This window comes from Bombus vancouverensis, chromosome 4, assembly GCF_051014615.1.
Source record: "Bombus vancouverensis nearcticus chromosome 4, iyBomVanc1_principal, whole genome shotgun sequence".
Taxonomy (NCBI): domain Eukaryota; kingdom Metazoa; phylum Arthropoda; class Insecta; order Hymenoptera; family Apidae; genus Bombus; species Bombus vancouverensis.
The window spans coordinates 12,527,943-12,550,542 of NC_134914.1; the positions used below are offsets into that span (position 1 = coordinate 12,527,943).

The following is a 22,600-nucleotide window of genomic DNA, read 5'->3' on the forward strand; positions in this document are numbered from 1 at the left end:
CTACATATTATAGTCATTTGGATAAAGTACGTCTAGTTTATTTCATAATTTATTTACAAAAAGTCTTAGTAAATTACACTTACAGGCATCTCCACTCGAACTAAAGTAAATAATTTAAGAACTACACGTATTTAGATATCTATAGAGTAGGATACTTTGGGGTCAGGGAGAAGCTGGGATTAGGGAAAGTGTTCTGTTTTAATGTGTTTACCTCATCATCGTTATTCTTCTTCTATTCTCCTTTTTTCCTCCTTTCTCCTCACCTGTTTATTCCTCAAACAAAGTCAAATCTAAATCGTTTTCATTTTTCTCGTTTTTGTTTTCTTTTATTTTACACATGCTACCCTTATGAGAACCGAAACACCGTTCATTTTTATGTATGAAATCCGTTTCTACGAAATGAGAAAAGGAAGTACCGACATAGAAGGTGTGCGACGATGAAATCGAATGTAAGTTGTCGTTCATTTCGGCGGACATTAAAAATGAGAATGGTTTTTTCTCGTTTTTTTCTTTCCGTTACATTAGATAAATGTATATGCAAGAACCGTCGAAATATGTGCAAAAAGCTGACAATGGGGGGAATAGTACTTGTTAGTTTTTCTCTCTGTTTACAATAACATGCGCTTTGAAAAGCATAAAAGTTTCATGATTATAAATACGTCCCATCGGAATCACTTGAATGGCACGATCGAGAGCATAGATCCGAAAATTCTATGTTTCTTACCCTTTTCCGGATATATTTCGTTTCGGTACATTATTGAAAACTTTCTCTCTCCGTCTCCCTCCCTCCCTCTATCATTCGCTCCCTTTCACTCACTTTCAGTCTTACACTTCGTATCTTTTTCTTTTTTCCCAAAATGTTATTATTACTACAATATTGTTTCTCTTCGATTCCTTCCTTTATCACTTAGTACGTGTTGAAATTTGATCACAACGGCATTTAATTATACGTACGTTTATCCCAAAAAAGAAAAAAGAAACAGAAAAACCGCATAAATATTGTTTCTTCAAAGAATTTTCCTCTACTTTGCAAAGTACAAAAGTGCAAAAAAAAAAAACAAAATAGAATGAATTAGAAATAAAAAATAAAACAAAGCACTCAAAAAAAAAGGAAAAAATAATGTGTGAAATACTATCTCGATAATTTCCATCAGAGTGGGATAGCATTCTCTGTAAGGTACGTAAATATGTTAAGCTGCCACTTGTCTATCGTTTAATATTTTGCTCTCGATCTTTATCCGTTCTTTTTATGTGTAAGCTTATATATATACATATAATTATTATATATATAGTTATACATATAAATATATATAATTATATATATTTGTATATATGTACATATACAATGTGTATACAGCAATTTTTTTGTTTTGACAGACACTATTCCCCACCCCTTTTTCTACCAGCACCCCCATCCTTCGTGCATACAACCAAAACATTCATTCGCGCTCTTACCATCATTATACAACATACAAACTTTTCCTTGATGCATACGGGGATCACAAGCACGCGAAGAGATGTATGAAATCGCGCGCGTGCAATCTATTCCTTTTTCGACTCTTTCTTGCTGTCGTACTTTACATGCACACGTATTCAAAAGACGAATCGATTTAAGTTGTCTCGTCTCCATCTATACTTTTTAAATTTCTTATTTGTTCTTTCCCTTTGTTTCTTTTTTCATCCTTTTTATCGACTCATATACACACGCATACATAGGTCGTCATCCATGTCTCATTCAAACAATAGTTCTCTCTCTCTCTTTTTCCTAACAGCAAAATGATCGCACGCTATTTTTCAACACTTCTCTCAACTTCTTTTTTTATTTTTATTTTTTTTGTGTTTTGTCTCTCTTCTATCATTCGTGCTTTCCCTCATTCTTTCACGAACTAACTCTCATTTACATTCATTCGTTAATCGGTCTTTCTTTACTCATGCTCTCGCCCTCTCAGTCCTTCACTTTCTCTCTTTTCTAGCAATGTCTTTCTTCAGTTCTAGTTTTGCCTGTGCTTCTAAAGTCGAGACTCTCGGTGGCCTGCTTTTCTCTCATATTTTCTTTTTTGTCTGCAAGGGAGACCACCGTGGGCGTTCGCGCCGAGTTGCATCATTTTTTATTATTTCATTTTTTCCTTTGTGTAATCATCATCACACGGCGCGGCGCAATTCGAAATAAGATTCAATGGAAGTGTGTGTTATCTACAAAATATCTTAATTACTCGCTAATTACAGCACAAAACATGCAAATATAAAAATTTGCATTATGTTATCGTTAATATTTATATATATAATCGTCACCCGATATTATCGCTCCACATCGCACCATTTTAGGTTCGTCAAAACAGATTTCTTTTTTTTTTAGTTTCAATCGTCTCATTTTTTCTTTTTATATATATATTATTATGCTGCTAAACGTTTGTTTCATTTCTCTCATCTTTCTAACATCTTTGTTTCATTTTTTTTCTTTTTTACTCCCTCCCTGTCGTCCCTCTATCACTACACCCCATTTAATATCTCCACGAGTTCTCTCATTATTTCCATTTCTCGGATTTTTTCTGTTCACAGTTTAGTCCTTCTTCTCGCGAAATTTTCTTTCTTCTTCATTAACTATGAAATATCTTACACTATCGATATTATCCCAATTCATCAAGTAGGAAAGGTATACTCGACGTGCATTGACGCAAATATCGTCGCAGTATACCTTAACTCACTAACACCGATAATTAACTTTCTTACTCCTCTGGTTTTTTTGTTATTCGATATAAAACTACAACCACATGGCGTTATATATTATATCGACACTTTGTTCCTTCTCTACACACTCTATATCCCGCGTTTCCTTTCTTTTCGTCGCTGTTCTCTCTATATAATTCTTCATTTCACTCGCACTCCATTTAACTACCTTTCTAACAAATTTTCGCTCTCCATCTCGCTCTCATATTCCCTAAAATGAATAGCAGCAACAGCAGCTTTTTTTTTCTACAAGCTGTCTCTTTCTTCGTGTCTTTTGTTTGGAAACAAAAACTGATCATCATCATCACTTTTTGCACAAAAGGGGCTAAACAAACAAACACCCGCGGATCAACCAAGAACAAAAATGAAGAAAAATATACCATCCATTAGTAAAAGAAAGTTACGTGCCCCTGGAACACTGGAACAATACACGAGCAACGATTGCGGCCACTTGCTGATCTAAAATTTGACTCATCACCAAGGCGAGTAATCGTGATTCGTGCTGTAATAACAGAGTTCTGTTATCAGGATGCCTGGCGAGGTTCAGCAGCGTACCAGCAGCACGTCGCAGCATGTCCAAACTGGTGCCCATTGACTCAGGATTATCACGTAGTGCAGCCAATCCATGTTGATTTGCAACCCCCAATGCACTTGATTCTGCCTGTTCGATAAACGCCACCAATAGGGCCACGCAGGGTGTCTGCAAAGCGATCGTACGAGCCACACCACTGTCTGCTGCAGATAGAAAGTGAAGCAAGTTCACGCCGAACTCGCGCAACACTTGCTCTTCACTTCGGCAGAGTAACCTGGTCAATACCGAGCAAAGTCTCTGAAGTCTTGAGTACGGGGGTGTAGCAACTACTAGATCCACGTTGCATTCCGTCACGCAAAGCTTGCACAAAGCTTCCAGTGCTAGTCGTTGCGGTGATAAAGAAGAATTCGGGCCAACAGTGGGGAAAGGATCTTGTCCATGAGCAGCAGGGCACACCGCCCAATGCAGAAGACCATCCAACACCGGTCGAGATATTTCTTCTGGGTGTTGACTTAGATCCATGTGACCGGCTATGTTTGCTGCCATAACCAGCACGTTTTCTCTGATGTGATGCAAAAAATCCCACCACCATTCGCTCTCTCCTTGTAAGCTGCTGCAAGAGTCTGCGAAATCTGCGTCCTCCTCGCGATCGTAGTTTCGTGTCTTCTGCGTCCTTACCGGATGTTCGTGATGCAGTAACAATAACTTACCAAGAAGACTCAGAAACGTTACATTCTTGGCGAACTCAGCCTCGTTGCCCGGGATAAATGTGAGATTCCTTAGAATTGTGGACAAACAGACGCAACGTCGAGCCAGGTTGTCTTGCGTCTCTGTAACAAGGTACAAACTTGCTTCGTCCCTCGAGTAACTCTCGTCCTCGTAGTCACTTATTCGTCTTCTTTTTAACGTGCCAGCTGGATCTTTTATATTTAATCTTGGTCCCTCCTTATTATCATCTTTCATTACTGATTCTTGTTCCTCGTTCTCCACTTTGATCTCAATTTTCTCCACCTCGGCGTTACTTGTCATGTCGTTCAAACCGTTTTGTGTAGGTACAGCCTCCTCTTCGGGTTTCGGTATATCTGCAAAGTGTTCGCCCATATTGTTATTCACCTTTGTCTCGGTGTCACATTCTTTCTTGAACCCGTCGTTCTTTTTCTCAAATAGTTCTCTCGTAAGATCATTCATCTCAACCGGTTCTTTCTTAATCCTCGACAAAACATCACTCAAAGTTTTTGTCTTCTTCTTCTTGTCTAGCTGTTTCTTCTCATTCGTTTCTTTTGGTTTCTCCCCAGGTTCAGCTGTCTTTTGAGAGAACTCTGATGCTTCGAGTGTACCAGAATCTGCTTTGGTTTCGTCTTTCATGTCTGTACACTCTACTTCCTTCTGCAGCAAAGGCGGTTTCTCGTCTCGAAGGAGGCGGGCAAATGGTACTGATCCTATTTCAGATTGAAAACACGTCACTATGTACTTAGTAGTATTATTATCGACTTGCCAGGGTTCAGTTTCTGATTCACAGTCTTGATGATCCCAAGACCTCCTTGTGTCTAGAACAAACAAATCGTCGTCCCTTGGAACGATTTTTACTGGACGACCACGTCTCGACAAAAACGTGTAATTTGCTGATGAAAGTAATTTCGTTCGATCTTCAGGATCAATGGGACGTGTTACGGCACCGAGATCGACCTCCGGACCATCTGCTGATTGATTCCAATTTCGATCATCTTCGTTTACTGGTGATTCGAACATATCGGACAAAGAACGTGAGAAATGTTCCAACAAAACATCCAACAGCCCAGGTAAGTGTGCCAGCCCGAAATAACTTACCTGTAGAATTCATTTCGTTATCATTTAGTATTTACGTTTATCCATTATTGTGTATGAAAATATTAAAATATATCAAATGAAACTTACAGAAGAGTCATCGAATAGTAAGATATTTAATACGTCAAGAGCCCAACAGCTTTCGGCTAATAAGCCTGACCTCAGGGCCATCATAATACGCCAAGCTTCTATCGGTGCTACATCGGCACGTGTAAGTTTCCGCCGTTTATACAGAAGTGGTGTCATCGCTTCTACACTATCAGGAGGGAATGTCATTTCTCTTTTCGATGTTGGTTGCTGGCTAATCATGGGATTTATACCAAGCTGATTCTGTGAACCAATATCGATTTATGAACAAAGGACATACAACAAAAATAAAAAATACTGATTAATGCAACAACAGCAGAAAATAAAAAATGATTAAAAAAATAAGACTAGATGACTAAAAAGGTTCGAAATTTAATTGAAATAAATATACTAGCTACAAAATAAATTACCTGATGATTTCCAGGTGTAGGATAAAGAGGGGACGGTTGATTCGTGTAACGATGATCCCACGGTGGAGGAGCGTGAGCTATAGCATTCAATGTCGGCTGAGGTGTGGTTCTATTTGGTTGCTGACTACCCCACTGTTGACTATTAGGAAGTACTGACGAAGGTGTAGAAGAAGCAGACTGTGGTGTTTGCTGTTGCGGTTGTGGTTGTTGTTGCTGTACCTGGGGTTGTGGTGGTTGAGATGGATACTGAACTCTATTATTTCCACTATTACTATTGTACTGATTAGTTGTATTTGGCCATCCTGTAAATAAGGATATCTCGTGTAACGTGTTTATTCGTGTATTTTAATGCACTTAGCCATCGTATCGATATTAAAATACATTTACCTGGGTAGGCTGGTCGTTGCTGATTATATTGCGGATACTGTTGGTCTTTGGCAAAATCTGGGTGACGTCTAGGTGGATTTGGACCTGGCGGTGGCGGTGGCATATTCTTATTTGCACTCGCACCACCTGAGTATATCTGTGTTCCTCCAGGAGCTCCATATCCACCCTTTAATATTGACCATAACATTTAATTCGATTTATAATAATAATAATAAAAAATATTTATTATAATATACTATAGTAAAATGAAAATTAAAAATAAAAATGTAAGAACAAGAATAGGAAATAGAACATATAATATCACCTGTTCTGGTCGATAATAATCTTGAGGGCAAGAATAAGATGAAGCAGCAGAAGGCTGTGAAGGTGAAGAAGGTTGGCTCGTTGCCGTTTGTTGCGGTACAGTAGGTGGATGTGCTTGAGGCGCAGATGGATAGCTATTACTTCTTGCATTAGGTGGTGTACCCGCCGAATAATTTGCTGGCTGTTGACTACTACTATATCTATTGTATATATCTTGTCCGCTAGCATTGTTCGGCGGCATATTTCCTCCAGGGTATCCTCTGTAAGAGTCCTGAAAGTTATACTCCATTCTTTTGTTAAATAAATGGTTCAAAATGAGTTTAATCTCTAACCTATCAACATCTGGTACATAAGGTGAATAATGTGATCGCGGTGAGTAAGGTTGATTAAATTCTCCCTGTTGTGACAGCGTGTTTGCTTGCGACCGGTTGTACTGATCTTGGGGGTAGTTTTGGTAGGAACCTGTATTCTGGTAACTGCCTTGTTGTATGCCTGTTTGAATGTAAAATCAGATTGTTTCAAAAGTATATCAAGAAAAAGATTCGAATAACGTTATTACAAATAACAACAAAGAGAAGATAGTAAGGCAAAATGTCGTGTGAGGATATTGAAAGTAAACATAAAATAAATAAGTTTAGTTGTATGTTGTGAAAGGAGACAAGGGTGAGAGAAGTACCTGAGGCTCGTAGCGGACCAGGGTGGGGCGTTGCGTTCGACTTGCGAAAAAGGCGTCCCACGCCGTCGTCGAACGGATTCGTGCTATTCTGCCCGCCCTGGTTCAAACCACCTACCAGAACATATTCTCTCAACCGCAATTCCTTTCACATGCTTGGTAAAGTGTTTATTATATCGAACACTTTTCCAAATCGTTCATTATCAAGATTTTATATATTCAATATAAAATGTTTCAACATAGCGAAATTGAAAAATAGAAAAAAATTTCTTACCTTGATGTGGAGAAGGTGCACTACTCTGACTAGGTGGTCTCGGAGGAGGAGGTGTATACTCTGACGAGGGTCCTCCGGGTGTACCACCAGTATAACCACTCTGATAACTTCCATAACCATCCATGGAAGCATTACTTGATCCAGCAGCAGGGAAGGAATCTTGTGAATTGGAAGATCCTAAAGATACGAAGTTAATGTTAAATTAATGAAAAATAAAAAAACAGTCTTTAATATTATCAGTTTTTAATATTATCAACAGTTACCTGGTGAGGGTACGGAGGCAGTTCCCTTTGATGGTTTCTTTTTTGAACCAGCTTCAACTTGATTTATGATAGGTTGAGGATCAACACCTCCACGATCGAAATGACATTCATACGCTAACAAATGCTTGGTATAGTGTTTCCTTAGTGTGTATGCTGCACTACTACTTGCACCAATGCCCAATAATCCAGCTATATCTTTCCACGTTTTATTTTTGGTCACCTATAGAAAATTAAAGTCAATTTTTTCATCAGTTTGCCCGATTTTTTGTTTTAGCAGAGAATCCAAACAGACAAAAATCTGCATCTTGATAACGCAAAGTAAAAACAAAAAAATACATGGAAAAAATATTACGGCGGCTAATCTAAAAAGAAATCAAGTAACGCGATCTTTCTTTCTGTATATACAAATACCTCGATTCCTGATCATGCAAGTATGAAAAATGAAACGAATAGACAAGAGTACAATCGAAACGAATTACCGTTATTACATTGATATTAAAAGTTTATTCTTCGCTGAATATTAGAATAATTCCATATAGCACCAAGGTTTGTAGATCAGGGCGTTTTCCATACGCGTCGAACGACTACTTTAAGAAAAGACGAGTTAAGCTTCTTTTTTCTTCATAATTTTATAAACAGTATACAAGAAAAGAAAAAATACTATGTAGCAAAAAATATAATATAAATCATGCACACTTCAGCGCACACAGAAACAAAGCATATTTTACAATTGTATACGTCAAATATATAAACAGATACTGTCGGTGTAATTGAAAATGCCAACAACAGAAACAAAAACTCGGAAAGCTTTGGCTGAGTCATTGATGTTTTTTTCTTTTGGCATATATCAAAACGTGTATACACAATATTGAAACGAACAAAAATATAAAACACATAGAATTATGAAAAAAACTACTATAAAGACACCGAGGGCTAGATGGAACTACACTGCACCTTGCATACCTCCATGAAGCCCCCCCTCTCTTTCACGTAGAGGTATAGCCGAAATAGGTCGAGGGGGTTCTTGGAGATGGTAGGACAGCTAGTAATAGGTGTTCTTCGTTCTTCCATGAAGTTAACTAATTTATCCAACCATGTTCTTCGTTCCATTGTATCATCCATTTCATACAGCTTTGCTAAACTGTCTGGTTTCTGAAATTATCATTATGAAACCTGTTAACTTTCTCTGAACTGAATGATTATCATGATTTTTCTTGAACACTTCGATGTACTATTCTTTCTAAAGGTACTTGTTAATTTACAATGTCATTTAATTGCTTATAATAATTAACAATTATATATTTTTGAGTAAAATAAGTGATGACACAAGTGATAGGTCTTTCATGCAAAAAGTACTGTTTTATAAAAACACTATTTGAAATGATAGTAAAATAAAAAAAGAGATAGCATGCAATTACATAAAGCAAAATAATGTAATGTTTCCAAAATATTAAAAGATGTAGGGAATAAGCAGAGGCTACAACTTTCTTAGGACATGTCATTTCTTGTTATCCAAAAATTTATATTTTTGCTTAGTTAGTATTGGAGATTATGATGTAAATACGCGTCTGTACGAAATATAACTGTTGTATAACAACTTTTGGTAAATACACACTGCTTGATAATGAAAATAAAACAATAGTATATGAATATTTTTATAAAAATACAACATTAAAATAGAGAAAGTTCAAATAATTACATTTGCTAAGCAAATATCAAGATGTCTAGATCAAACAAAGTACAAAACATTCAGTGTGTATAGTATGTTGTGCAACAGTATGATAAATACTTATAGTGAATAAACAGTAACCTTAGGTCTGTACGGGTCTTGAGGCACATGACTGTTAAATACCTGTAAAATATATAAAATATTGAAAAGTCAAAGAAAACCATAGCATAAAAACACATTATCCCTGATCATATATCATTCTTAAAATTTTCATGTAAAAACATTAAAACATGCAATATAAAGATACAGATATACATACGAAAGTAGTAACCATTATGTCAGATTCTTAAGAATCATATAACGAAACGAAATACATACAGGACTAGCAGGAGTACGTGGCCAACCAGGACTGTTCATATCAGGATATTCTTCATGTATCGAGTTAATACTCGCAGCACCAGGTGATGGAACTGTACTCTGTGGTGTAGTTGGATGGCTATGATATCCTCCCATCATATCCTTCCGTACCTTTGGTGGAAATGTTGGATCTTCTCCAGAAGCTATATTAAAATAAAATTATGCATTTTTCACAAATAAGATGAATGTTAAGAATTTTTAACATTTTGTACTAACCAGCTGATGCATTTGACAACGTCGACTGTTGAGAACCTTCATCTAAGGATGTACCATCAGGACCAGTTGTTATTACAGATGTGACAGTGCCACTTGAAGTGGAAGTAACATTTATAACTGATGTACCTATATGATCAACCAGTAGTTTTAATCTTCCATCTGTTAAGTGAATTACCCAACACGAAATACACGGTAAATGAAAAATGGATATACCTGAAGCAGTGGTAGTTATGCCACTATCATTAGAAGTTTCAGTAGTAAGATCTGCAGAACTATGGCTAGTTGGTGTTGGTGTTGAAGCGGGATGTGAATTGGGTGTAGTACTTGGTGGAGGCATTGGACTTCCTTCGTGATTGAGAGGTGGTGTAGCCGCAGGAGTATGCAAATGTGGTACAGCTGAGCTGGTTGGTGGTGGCTGACTACTAACGTGATTAGGGGATGGAGGTGGAGGACCCATTGAACTTGCTGGTGGACCCATATTACCAATCACGGCTACTCCAGGGGCACCTGGTGGTACCATACCTGTTGTACCACTACCTCCATAAACCTGAGGTGGTCCTGGACTAGGTGGCATCCCTGGTGGTACACTATTAAATCCCATTTTATGCTGCAAAAGGGGTAGTGTGTTGATTTTGTGTAAATAATATAAAATTCTTACTTTCTTAAAAAATACACTTGACTTACTGTATATGGAGGATATTGCACCAAATTATTGGGCCTATTAGAAGCTTGATACTGATTGTTGGGTGGTGGTTGTGAATTAGCTGGTGATGGATATCCCTGTGGAAATTGTACATGTGGACGGGGAGGTGGATAGGGACCTTGCCCATGATAACCCCCAGGCTGACCTGCAGCCGTTCCACCAGCTGCATATCCCATACCACCACCCATTGGGTTTATTCCACCAAGGCTTGTAGAACCAGGTCCTGGTTGAACAACACCAGGACCAGTGTTATTCATTTTATAGCTATGCATGTGTGGCGAAGGACCCAATGGCTGCTGGTATGCTCCTAAAAGCATAAGTTTATATGTTATATTTTATACATACACACACGCACACACGCGTATAAAAGACAAAGTATATACAAAAGTTTTACATCTTTCATTTACCTTGAGTTGTCATAGGAGAGTGACTCATTCGTGCTGGTCCACTACCATCTGACTGGCTACTTGACGGGCGTGGAGGCATCTGAACGTTTTGTTGACCTACAAAAAGCAAAAGGACAAAATTTTATTCAAAAAACTAAGGAATTAAAGTAATACTTCAGTAAAATATGAACCGGAAATATACAAACCAACAGCAGGGGACATCGAGCGAGAACCTGTAGATCCTGTAGGAGAAGGGGTTGGTCTCATCCCCTGTGAATTTGGTGTTCCAGGACAAGCAGGTCCATTCGAACTATCGTTACTATTTTGTCCAGATAATTCCTAAAATATAAAACATAAAGAAACATCTTAGAAAATTCTTACATTCAAACAATGCTTCCACAAAAGTATCAAATATAATTAAAACAAGATAATAATACATCTAATGCTTAAAACTCTATTTAATCTTTGAACTTAATTACAAAACTTTAGAAATATCAGATGAATATAGTAGTTAATATCATCTATATAAAATGATTAAAATAATTATAATACAGAAAAAACCATAAACAGAATTATGTAAATAGAAGTTATTCCTGAATATAATTGCAACTTTTTAAACAATTTACTTCATTTTATATTTCATTAGCTTCAGCACGAAAGCTGTGTTAGCAAGATTATAAATAAAGAAGTAAATAAATATATACACACACAACACACATAGGTATACACACACAAATAAAGGTAAAATAAAAAATCCACTTCTTAGAACGCAACATTTACGTTCCTTTTATATACGTTGTATACTTTCTTTGTTGTCACATTTTAACCATAAGAAAATTAGGAAATGCACTCTACACACGCGGCCACTCGCCACTAATCGTACGATGCAACATAACACGTCATACACACGCGCATGTTTCAACGATATTTTATATATACGTACATAACATACGTCGTATACAGTTGGCATGTATGTGGAAGAGCGCGCGCGCCTATGTATGTGTGTGCGTAACACCTCGCACAGATCGTCACTATGATACATTGAAAGAGCGCGCGGGTGCATTAGAAGAGAGAGAAGAGAAGGGAAGGGAATTGAAGAGAGGTCGGAGTGAGAGATGAGGAGAAAAAGAGAAAGACAGACCGAATATAAGTATAAGAGAAAGAATTACGCGAGTGAGACAGATGGAGACACATAGAGAGAAAGAGAAAGAGAAAAGTACATCGTTACACCTACCAAGCAGTGGACAGTTCATCCGTACAGAAGACGATTAGAGACTTCCTCGGATGTATCACGGAACGTATAGTATATACTGTGTCGGACACAAGGACTTTCGGCATGACGCGAGAATCGAAGGAGAGGCGTTACCCCGCGCACTACGACAAAACCCACCATAGACCTCGTATGTTCCCCGTACGATTTTCACATGTTTTACGGGAATCTCGTGTAACAACGACACACTACATTCAATCATGTGTAAATGAAGATAGTCGGTGGTTTGATATAAAACCACGCGAGAACGGGCATAATTTCTCGTCTGTCGACTAAGGAACTGCTGTTGGTTCACCGTGTACTTCGTTCGACCATCGCATGTTGTGTCAATAAGTCTCTCTTTCAGAGTGTTTCGTATCGTTAGGGTACAACCCTTCGATATCGAATTCTAAATTGGCAAACAGTACGATCGTGAAGGCCGCGTATTTAACAGGTTAGAATCGGACAGTTGATCGTCTACGTACGTGTACGTGGCCGGGAGTAACTAAAAACGTGATTCTTTTTATCGAGTGTTCCGTGACTTCGGTTTACAGATTTCGCGTCTAGCTGCTCGTTGGAGGGCGTTCTTTCGTGGCGCGGCAAGCGTTCGGCAACCATCGGTTATTTCCGTAACTCCTCGGCGAAGAGTACCCGTGTGCTCCAAAAACCCCGAGAGAGTACGCGAGAAAGAAAACGTATAAAGTCAAACTACACGAGAAACAAACGCTTTTCCAACTAAATAAATTCTATGCAAATCCAATCAATTATAATAATATTAAAAAATCTTTGTTCTCATTAAAATATTTTTATATGTTTTAGGTTATATCAACTCAATACGCGTTAATAATTGTATCCTTTAAATGACTTAATTATTGCAATTTAAACAACCATTGTTGAAACTTGGCTTTCGAGAATTTAGTTCTGTCTACATTATTTTTATACATTTAATACGCATATTCAATATGATTACGATTTTAATTAATACAAATTATGCGTTTAATCTTATAAAATAAAAAGAAATAATGAATGATAATATTAACGATATTATGTAATAATATTTTTATCCGTCGATGCCATAACATCGCGAGGGAATAAGTTAAACGATGATAATCCTCAACCAAAATTCAACCGATTTTTAAAACAGCATAGAAAACATAATCGATCTACTGAATTTAATCTAATAAAATTAGTAAATAACAAAATTTGTTCCAACATCGATTTTTCAGTAAATAAACGAGATTTTACACTTATCGAATAGAGAAATAAAGTTATATGTAAACAGAGAGTTCTATTTAATACCGTTTAAAAGAAACTATATTGGACGTTTAAAATATATTCGCCGGTTTTCAGTCGCGTCATGGGAATACGAGAAGTTCGATAGCATGTCGCAGAGTGACAGTTGCATGATCTAACGAACCGAATATAGCTGAACGATATAAAACGTCAGAAGTGGTGGGGAGAACTACCTCAGATACACAGCCCCCCTCCCCCGCCAGCGATTCGAGCGAATCACATACTCGCTCTCGCTTGCTTCTCTATACTCAGGTAACCTGTGTAACACTCATGCTTCTCCCACTAGACCGCTCATCTATATTGAAAGAAGTGAGAGACCCGATATAGGACAAAGAGGGATATACGTGTTTGCACATACATGCGAGAGTATATGTTTGAAAAGGGATAGCGAGACGAACACAGTGGGAAAGAGCAAGCGAGCGAGCGAGAGAGAGAGAGAGAGAAGGAAGGAAAGAGGAAGAGGGAGAAGGCGGGAAGGGGAAGTCACTAATATCTGGGGCTCCAGCGGCCGCGCAACTCGCGCCCTAATCGAACTCTACAAGTCGCTTATTCTCCATCCCCACTTTCCACACCCTGCCCCTCCTACAGATAGGCAACCCATACTCGAGAGGTCTCCCTTTCGCTCACTCATGCTTGCTCTTTTCACGAGAGAAGTATTGAAGTACTCCCGTCCACTGTATCCAAGATCAAATGGCACTTTATGCAACGTGAAATTAGAATTCGCTTTGCAATGCCAGTTATCGTGACCGACCACGTAAGAGCCACTGATGCTTTTATTGTTAAACCGTTCGTTTTTAAACGTGGCCGAAGTCGAGAACCAATCGTAACACAAACATGAAATAACAATAACACGTGCACACACGTGCATCCATGCGCGCATGTGCTTTCTAATTAAGATCAAAATAAATCACCGTCCGACGCTTCAATCGCGAAACATGAAAACGTTTTATTGAGAATTTCGCACCTTTCTGCTTTCCTTCTGGGTTATTTGAATATTTTTAAAAGAGAATCTTATATGATACGTTATGGTTATTGATAACCTTGGATAATTTTGAGACACATTATCAAGGTACTTTCTTGAGTATATATATATATATATTATAGTTGCGAAATTTAATTGTACTCACCCCTGAATCTATTCCTTGAGTATTTGGTGTTGTTGATCGTTGCTGTAAGTTATGGAAACTCTGTAAACAGAAATAGAATTTATTATAAATCACATATCCATACATATAACTAAAAATATACTGATGAAAAAGTTCATTTTCTTACTTTCAACTGTTTACCTTGATACTTTGCAATTTTTTAAAAGAATTTAGATGCAAATAAGATACTATTTTGCTAATACATTAAGACAAAGGACAAACTTTGATATTCTTGTTTACATGTACAGCCAATAGAAATTCTTATATTATTACATCATATTATTACATCAAAAATACAAAAAGGGTTTTGTTATTTGTATAACTTACTTGAGATTGGCTAGTTGACTGTGGTTGTGGAGATGCAGAAGGTGGTGGTGCTGGGGATTGAGAAAGAGCACGCTGTGGTGATTGGCTGGAAGGATTGGTCTGATTGGCTGAAGGTGGTGGTGGATTTGGTGGTCCACCTTGATTCCAACCTCTCTGTTCTGTGTATAAACTGGAAGGATGGCTAGTTTGCGTAGTATATGAGTTTAGCTAAAAAAATATAAAAAGTTAATTAATAAGAGTAACTATTTTATTGAATAAACTTTGTAATCATTATTATAAATACCTGATGGTGGCTGTATGGTGCATGAGGTCTTGTAGGAGAAGAATAACGTTGTGTATATTGTTGATATGGCATAGGAGTTGGGGAACTTGGTCCTCCAGGTCCTGCATGCAATCTTGGTGACCCCTATGTATTTTATAATATATTTAATTAGTCAATTATTAAAACAAGAATTAATAATACATTTTATAAAGAATAAGGTGTACATAAATTATTACAAATGACAATTTATAGCTACAAAAGTAACGAAAACATAAAATGTACTTTGTATACAGTTATAGATAGATGTAGGTTGTTATACTTACCGTCTGTGGAGGACGTTGGCCAGGTTGTGGATAAACTGGAGGGACAACTGGGGGTCGTTGGATGGGCCATGGTTGTTGATAAGGCTCTGGCCCCATTCCAGGATAATTTCCATGAAAACGGTGAACAGGCGTAGATGCTTGGAGTAACTGATTTAACGTTGGTGTTGGACCGGTGGCTTGCGATATACTTTGCCCTGATAAAAACCTTGGTTGACCCGGAAAACTGGTTGGCGTAGCCCCTACATATGCCAATCGTGATTCAATCTTGGAAGCTGCATAATGCTCTTCCATTTCGACCCGATGAACTCTTTCACTTTCATGTATTAAGTGTTTACCATGATAATCCAACTGTTTCCCTGGAAAGTCTCCATGCTTTCCCATGTACTCTGGTACCTGCTTCGCTGGATAATCGGTCAATGATTTGGAGGGAAATTCGTTTGATTTGTTGGTATACTCCTCCGGATAATCGCGTATTACGTTCGACGTGAACGGATGTCCGGGATGGTTTGGATGCCCGGGCGTATCGAGAGGCTCTTGTTTGCCGATAGATTCTTGAGGAGCTTGTCCAGCCTCCCTTGGTGATTTGACTTCACCGGCAGTGTGTCCACCAATGTCCTCGCGGTATTGACTCATCTCGAAACCCGTGTCCCCGCCGCGATTCACATATTTAAGCAGCTGGGCCGCGCCCCGGGACACTTTATCACCCGGCTCTGGATCCAGCTGCTGCTTCGTATTAACACTTGCACTATTCCCACCTACTTGCGGACGTTTCTGTGCACATTTCACGGACTCGTTCAGCTTCACATCGTTTTGTTGGCTCTCGGCTTGCGTCGCAGCCATGTTCTCTCCTCACGGAGCCATCGTCGTCTCATAAACTGGCCAATCGCGGGACCTCGTGTGTCTCGCGTACTATGTACTCGAAATCGAAATCCTATTCCGTTGAATATCTCCTATCGTACTCAACTCTTTCCACCACATCCTCAGTCAGACTAGCGAAGACTAAACACCGAACTAACAATTTTTGCTTCCTGCCGTTTTCAAAGTAGAAGGAACCAAAAAAAAACTCATACACGAACGTCAAAAGCAGCGTCGCATGTATTACGCCATCTTGCGGCTATACCGTCAATCATTCGCGCCCGTTTCAACTCTCATTTACAATCGGCGACTCTTCTCGAGACCTGGTGGTCGCTCCGTTCGACGATTTCTTTCTAACCAATTTACGCCTCTATACTTCTATTGAAAATTCACCTCCACTTACATACACCAAAATATCGAATGAAATTGCGCTCGTATTTAATTCTTATACTTATGTATCAAATGTTCATTTATATTTAATAAATAACTTCTATTCATATCCAAATATTTCAACGGATATTAATTGTTCAAATTGCTAAATAAGATTACTATCTTACTGCGTGCTTATACCTACATTTAAAAAAAAGTCGCAATAGCAAAAAATATTAGGATGTAGTAAACAGAGAATAAACGAGTAATGTCTTTGCGTAATATTGCACACTTATTTTTTTATCAATTCTCTTACTGAAATTTATAACAAGAAAGATAAAAATCAGTCATAAATAGTCATAATACAATTACCTGTTTTTATTCTGTTTCTATATAAAAGATATTTACCTTGGCGCAAGCGCATAGAATAATATACTATACGTAAGGAATTTAGATGCGGTTGTCTTTCGCTGGTTTATTCATTCTTAATTTTGTGTATTAAAAACCAAATTTTTCGATTTCCAATTTTTCGAAACCAAGATTTTCGTCTTCTTTAAATGTAATTCGTTCAAGTTTTAACACTCAAATAATTCAACAATAATTATCCGTGACAAGAAACATATTTGATACCATATTACTTTTTGTTACTAATCTGTATTAAAAATTGATTTCAAGGATAAAAATATCAATTAAAATTATTTAATTATATTTCCTCAAATTAAAAGTAATTAAGTGTTCTTCACTTTTACAACAATTATAACGATTTTAACTCTTCCGTACTTTTAAAAAAATGAAGATTGTTAAAATTATTAAAAAAGTTTATGTGAAACAGTTTCAATAAAAAATATTCAAAAAATGAACTCGACAAGTAAAGTGTATTTGTACAAATATTACGTGTGCAAGTGACAAATAAGTAATAGTAATGGCGCTATTGTAGTTTATTACGGATGATAAGCATTACGTAGTGTAACGTTAATTAAAAAAAAGTTAAGCCAATATGAATGATAGAAATTCCGATAAGAGTAATATCGTAAATGTAAAATATAAATCGATTAATAGCATTTGATTATATTAGTATTAAAAATTATGTGTGTATTCTTATCGCATACATGTGTCGCTATGTACATACGTCTACGTGGTATTTCAATCCTACGTGGCAATATTCATCAGTAATGATTGTTTTCTGCCTGTGCTCGTATCGATATGTAGGCATGAGGTATACCTTTCATTAATATTCTTTTCACCTCTACGAAAAAAAATGTATTTGTGTATAACAAATACTTTGCAAACGCATAATTAAATTTTTAGTACATTTTATTTTCAATTACACTTTTATACATTTTATTATATTATTAGTCAATTAGTGAATAAAGATATATTACAAATACAGTTTTTTTTAATCAAATTGGATATATTTCATTTAAATATTTATCTTCATACATAATTCTGAATCTGTATACAATTAAAGAATATATACATTTTTAATCTTCATTTCTAATATCTTTTCAGAATAAAATCTGCTTCCAAATGTGTTTTACTATGAACACATTTTAATTAGGATTATTGATGAGTGATGCAACGTAAAAGAAAGAAGCTAGGAACAATGAGAGCTGTAATACTTGTTGGTGGCTATGGAACCAGATTGAGACCTCTTACATTAAGTCGGCCAAAACCATTGGTTGAATTTGCTAATAAACCAATGCTTCTACATCAAATAGAAGCTCTGGTATGTAGCGATATCTCTGTGATACTTTAACTTTTTATAAATTGATTGCAAAATTACATTTAGGTAGCAACAAATGTGACAGAGGTAATACTAGCAGTCTCTTATCGTGCAGAAGAGATGGAAAGAGATTTGAGCGAAGAAGTTAAAAAGTTAGGGGTACATTTGATCTTTTCACATGAACCAGAACCACTTGGCACTGCAGGCCCTCTCGCACTGGTACATGATCTGTTATGTGCAGGAGATGAGCCATTCTTTGTTTTAAATTCTGATATCATTTGTGATTTTCCATTTATGCAACTTTTGGAGTTTCATAAAAATCATGGTAGAGAGGGTACCATAATCGTAACTAAAGTAGAAGAACCATCAAAATATGGTGTAGTAGTCTATGAAGATGATGGAAAAATAGAAAGCTTTGTAGAAAAGCCGCAGGAATTTATTTCTAATAAAATTAATGCAGGTATTATACTTTTAACACTGAATTCAGATATATTAGTTTCTGAATGTTTGGTGGTATTAATTACTGTAATTTTATAGGCATGTACATTTTTAATCCAAGTGTCTTAAAAAGAATAGAATTGAAACCTACAAGTATAGAAAAAGAAATTTTTCCACATATGGCTCGGGACGGAGAATTATATGCAATGGAACTAACAGGATTTTGGATGGATGTTGGACAACCAAAAGATTTTCTCAAAGGAATGAGCATGTACCTGACATCTCTAAGACAAAAATCTCCAGAAAAATTATATTCTGGTCCAGGAGTAGTAGGAAATGTGTTAATAGATGAAACAGCAAAGATTGGGAAAGATTGTAGAATAGGACCAAATGTTACAATTGGCCCTGGTGTTATTTTATCTGATGGCTGTTGCATTAAAAGAAGCACTATTCTTAAAGCAGCTGTAATAAAAGAGCACGCATGGTTGGATGGGTAAATGTTAAAGCAATTTATAATGTATATAGATAGTGTATTTGTGTGTGCTTATAATGCAAAGTGATGTCATCATAGGTGCATTGTTGGCTGGAGAAGCGTTGTCGGACGTTGGGTGCGAATGGAAGGTACTACAGTACTTGGTGAAGATGTAATTGTTAAGGATGAATTATATATCAATGGGGGTCAAGTTTTACCTCACAAGAACATTTCCAGTTCTGTACCGGAACCACAAATAATCATGTGACCAAGAACAGTACTTTAAAAATACACACTGAGTATAATGAACGACCAAACTACGAAACATTTTATAAATAAAATTTTTACTAGCTTTTTTAATTACATATAAATTGATGTTTAGTATATATTTGTTTGTATCGTTTTTTATATTTACAATTTAAATGAGCTTTACCGGTAGTCCTCGTACTACTATTGCGGCCGCGGTCATATATTGAGAACAGATGTCTTTAGATTTTGCTATTGCTCTTAACATTTCAGATTCTGTAGACACATTTTGGGAGCTTTTACGATTTTTTAGAAATTCTAATTATCAAAAATTAAGAAAAAAATAAATTATAAAATCATAAACTTAAAAAATAAAAAGATTAACAAGATACTTTATAATTTTTTATACTAACTTAGTGTTCCCGCACACCACATATTAATATCAACATCAGCCCATGGTCTATTTAATGGAGATGGAATCCAATTACTAATGAAATTCGTTGTCATTTTATCAGTATCAGCGTCCGTAACTTCCCACAACATACCGAGCACACAAGGGCTAACAATATAATATAAAATACCAAGTAATACATAAATAACTAAAGTTATAAAAAAATTTATTTTTACCTGCTAGCTATTAAATACTGATTTGGGATTCCATATGGTGGGTAACGTCCTCCTACTGTAAGTAATTTTACACTACTACAACCAAATAATAAAACAATTGATCTTACTCTGAGTCTTTCTATGCGTTCTCCTGGCAAGTATTGTATTCCATTGCCATGACCATTATACCTATGAAAAATAATAAATTATGAAAGTTAAAAAGATAAGATAATATTTAAAATAAACATTACATTAATATATCACGGTTAACTAGTGCATCTTCAAAAATTCCTTCTTGTGGCTCAACATTATACCAACTTTTCCAATCTGGTAACCAATATTCAATGAACAACCTCATGCGTTTTTCCATTTTAGTCAAGTTACCAGAAGGATTGACTATACATGTACCCATATCATTTTTTGTATAAATTATTTTACAGCCATTCTCCATTGTACTTTCATGCTCTTTAAATAAAGCATATGCAATGTGCAGTGATGGAAAACGAGTAACAGGATGACATTTTAAAATTTCCATAGATTCAAAAGGTATATAATCCATATGCTGTAAAATGTTATATAACATTACCAAATCACGAACTTTATTTTACATTTTACAATGGGCATGCTTCAAACTTACTTCATCAATGACTAAAATTAATGTTTTCCTAATTGCATTTTTTAATTCTTCTATACAAGGTAGTTTCCCAAATATGGACAGTATTATGTTATCTGCCAACTTATTATAATCAGGAAGTACATATTTTACCGCACGTGCTATTTCTTCTCTTGTGAGAAAGCATGCTGATAATGCTACTTTTCTTAACAACCACTTAGATCTTTCTGTTATCTTTTTTCTATAATGCATAATACAATTAAATACATGTATGTCAAAAAATTGTTTAATTATTAATTTATTCTTTACTTACGAATTTTTATTATCAGATATTAGTTTGTCAATCATTTGTACAGTAGCTGCTACTATGTCAGGTTTATTTATTGGATCTGCTATAAATAAGATTCTCCACTCTCGTAACCATGTATACTCTAATGCTTGGATAGCAGTCTACATATAAGTAGGCACAGATATACACATATATATAGAGAAAAGTTATTAAATTTACCAAAATTATGTTTATTATATAAATACCTTCATACTTATATTTTGCCTTTCTCTCATTTTCCAATATAATTCATTATTCGCATAAGTAGCTTCTAATTCTGACCTATTATTAGAAAGTAATTTCTGAATTTCATAACAGATATCGTACGAAGAATCTAACTTTGGTTTTGGTAATGTTATACAGAAGGGTTCTGTTTCTTTGGTCCCTGTTGGCAATATGGTAATATGCATTTCATGCATTGCATGTGGTTTAGTTCTATTATGTTTAAATATATCTCCTGGAGACCTATACTGTCCAGTGACTTGAATCATATACCATTCTATATAAAAAAGAAAGATTTATAACAGCTTTAATACGTTCAATAATATTTAAATATTTTATTTTCTTACCTTTGGGCAGATCAAAAAGTTTTGCCTTTAAATTATCAACTCTATTTGTGTCATTTATATTAAATCCGACATAAGAAGCTTTAAGTCCAGAAGATTGTTGTGTATTTAAGATTGATTCACGCATTTCTGTTTTCACACTTCTATGCAATATTTGTTGACGAAGTATCACTGCATGTGACTCAATTAAATGAAATATAGCTTCAAACTCATTACCAATCTACAAACAGTATTTATAAATTTATCAAAAAATACTTAATTCTATATTGTTTATGTGACTTTGTTAAATTGTTAATCAATAATTACTTAATTTTTATTTTATTGAATAATTATATTCATTCTATTCATAATTATAAATAAAATCAATATAATACCTTTAAATAACAAAGTGCCAACATTTTGTTGAGATTTGCATATTCGACACTTCCTATGTTACATTGTACCTCTGTGAATAATTTTTCGATATTCCTTTTTACATCTTCTATGAAATTAGTTTCTTTAATATCCGATGTTTTTTCACACTTGTCATCATTTAAATGACATTCGTGTAAAATTTGAAAAATTTCGTCCATGTTAATACACATAAACCACTTTAAACATGATAATTTCTTTACCTTTTAGCGCTTTGTGGCATTAGTTGTACGTTTTAACTGTTATTTCAAACGATTCAAATTCAAATGTGACTAACGACGAGAATACCAACTTATATGTATGCATATATATACGTATACATATTAGGTTAGGGAAGAATAATAATAGAGTATCAATTATTTATAATTTTTATGTACTCTTTTTCAAAATAATTTTACATTTTGGACTCCCATCCTATATATTTAAGAAAATATATGTATTTCTGTTTAAATAAAATATTTAATATCCAAAGGATCCGAAATAAACATAAATATACATAAGCA

At 35.7% G+C, this 22,600-nt stretch overlaps 3 protein-coding genes across 7 annotated transcripts; 1 reads left to right on the forward strand and 2 right to left on the reverse strand.

The window, feature by feature from the left end:
- Positions 1–16: 16 nt before the first annotated feature.
- osa (trithorax group protein osa) lies at positions 17–16,601 on the reverse strand. Of its 5 annotated transcripts, XM_033333611.2 has the most exons (22): positions 15,806–16,600; positions 15,471–15,709; positions 15,169–15,291; positions 14,886–15,092; positions 14,541–14,600; positions 11,078–11,210; positions 10,893–10,988; positions 10,467–10,792; positions 9,996–10,389; positions 9,783–9,908; positions 9,528–9,709; positions 9,291–9,332; positions 8,435–8,632; positions 7,481–7,700; positions 7,218–7,394; positions 6,947–7,057; positions 6,603–6,762; positions 6,272–6,530; positions 5,968–6,133; positions 5,581–5,882; positions 5,174–5,413; positions 17–5,086 (listed from the first exon to the last, which is right to left on the reverse strand). In XM_033333611.2, exons 1-22 carry the CDS (start codon positions 16,308–16,310, stop codon positions 3,128–3,130), a joined length of 6,225 nt encoding a protein of 2,074 aa, XP_033189502.1. In that variant the 5' UTR covers positions 16,311–16,600; the 3' UTR covers positions 17–3,127. The 5 variants fall into 5 exon arrangements, with proteins under 5 accessions (XP_033189502.1, XP_033189500.1, XP_033189501.1 ...); XM_033333609.2 differs by having other exon boundaries at positions 15,471–16,601; XM_033333610.2 differs by having other exon boundaries at positions 8,444–8,632; positions 15,471–16,600.
- An 876-nt stretch (positions 16,602–17,477) lies between these two features.
- On the forward strand, positions 17,478–19,964 carry Gmppb (GDP-mannose pyrophosphorylase B). Its single transcript, XM_033333621.2, has 5 exons — positions 17,478–17,910; positions 18,204–18,420; positions 18,484–18,877; positions 18,955–19,348; positions 19,427–19,964. The coding sequence occupies exons 2-5, from the start codon at positions 18,268–18,270 to the stop codon at positions 19,593–19,595; spliced, it is 1,110 nt and encodes a 369-aa protein (XP_033189512.1). The 5' UTR covers positions 17,478–17,910; positions 18,204–18,267; the 3' UTR covers positions 19,596–19,964.
- Sse (extra spindle pole bodies like 1, separase) lies at positions 19,655–22,411 on the reverse strand. The gene is made up of 9 exons (XM_033333620.2): positions 22,061–22,411; positions 21,690–21,906; positions 21,327–21,619; positions 21,106–21,242; positions 20,817–21,033; positions 20,431–20,741; positions 20,201–20,368; positions 19,987–20,132; positions 19,655–19,891 (listed from the first exon to the last, which is right to left on the reverse strand). The coding sequence occupies exons 1-9, from the start codon at positions 22,268–22,270 to the stop codon at positions 19,746–19,748; spliced, it is 1,845 nt and encodes a 614-aa protein (XP_033189511.1). The 5' UTR covers positions 22,271–22,411; the 3' UTR covers positions 19,655–19,745.
- Between the last annotated feature and the right edge of the window lie 189 nt (positions 22,412–22,600).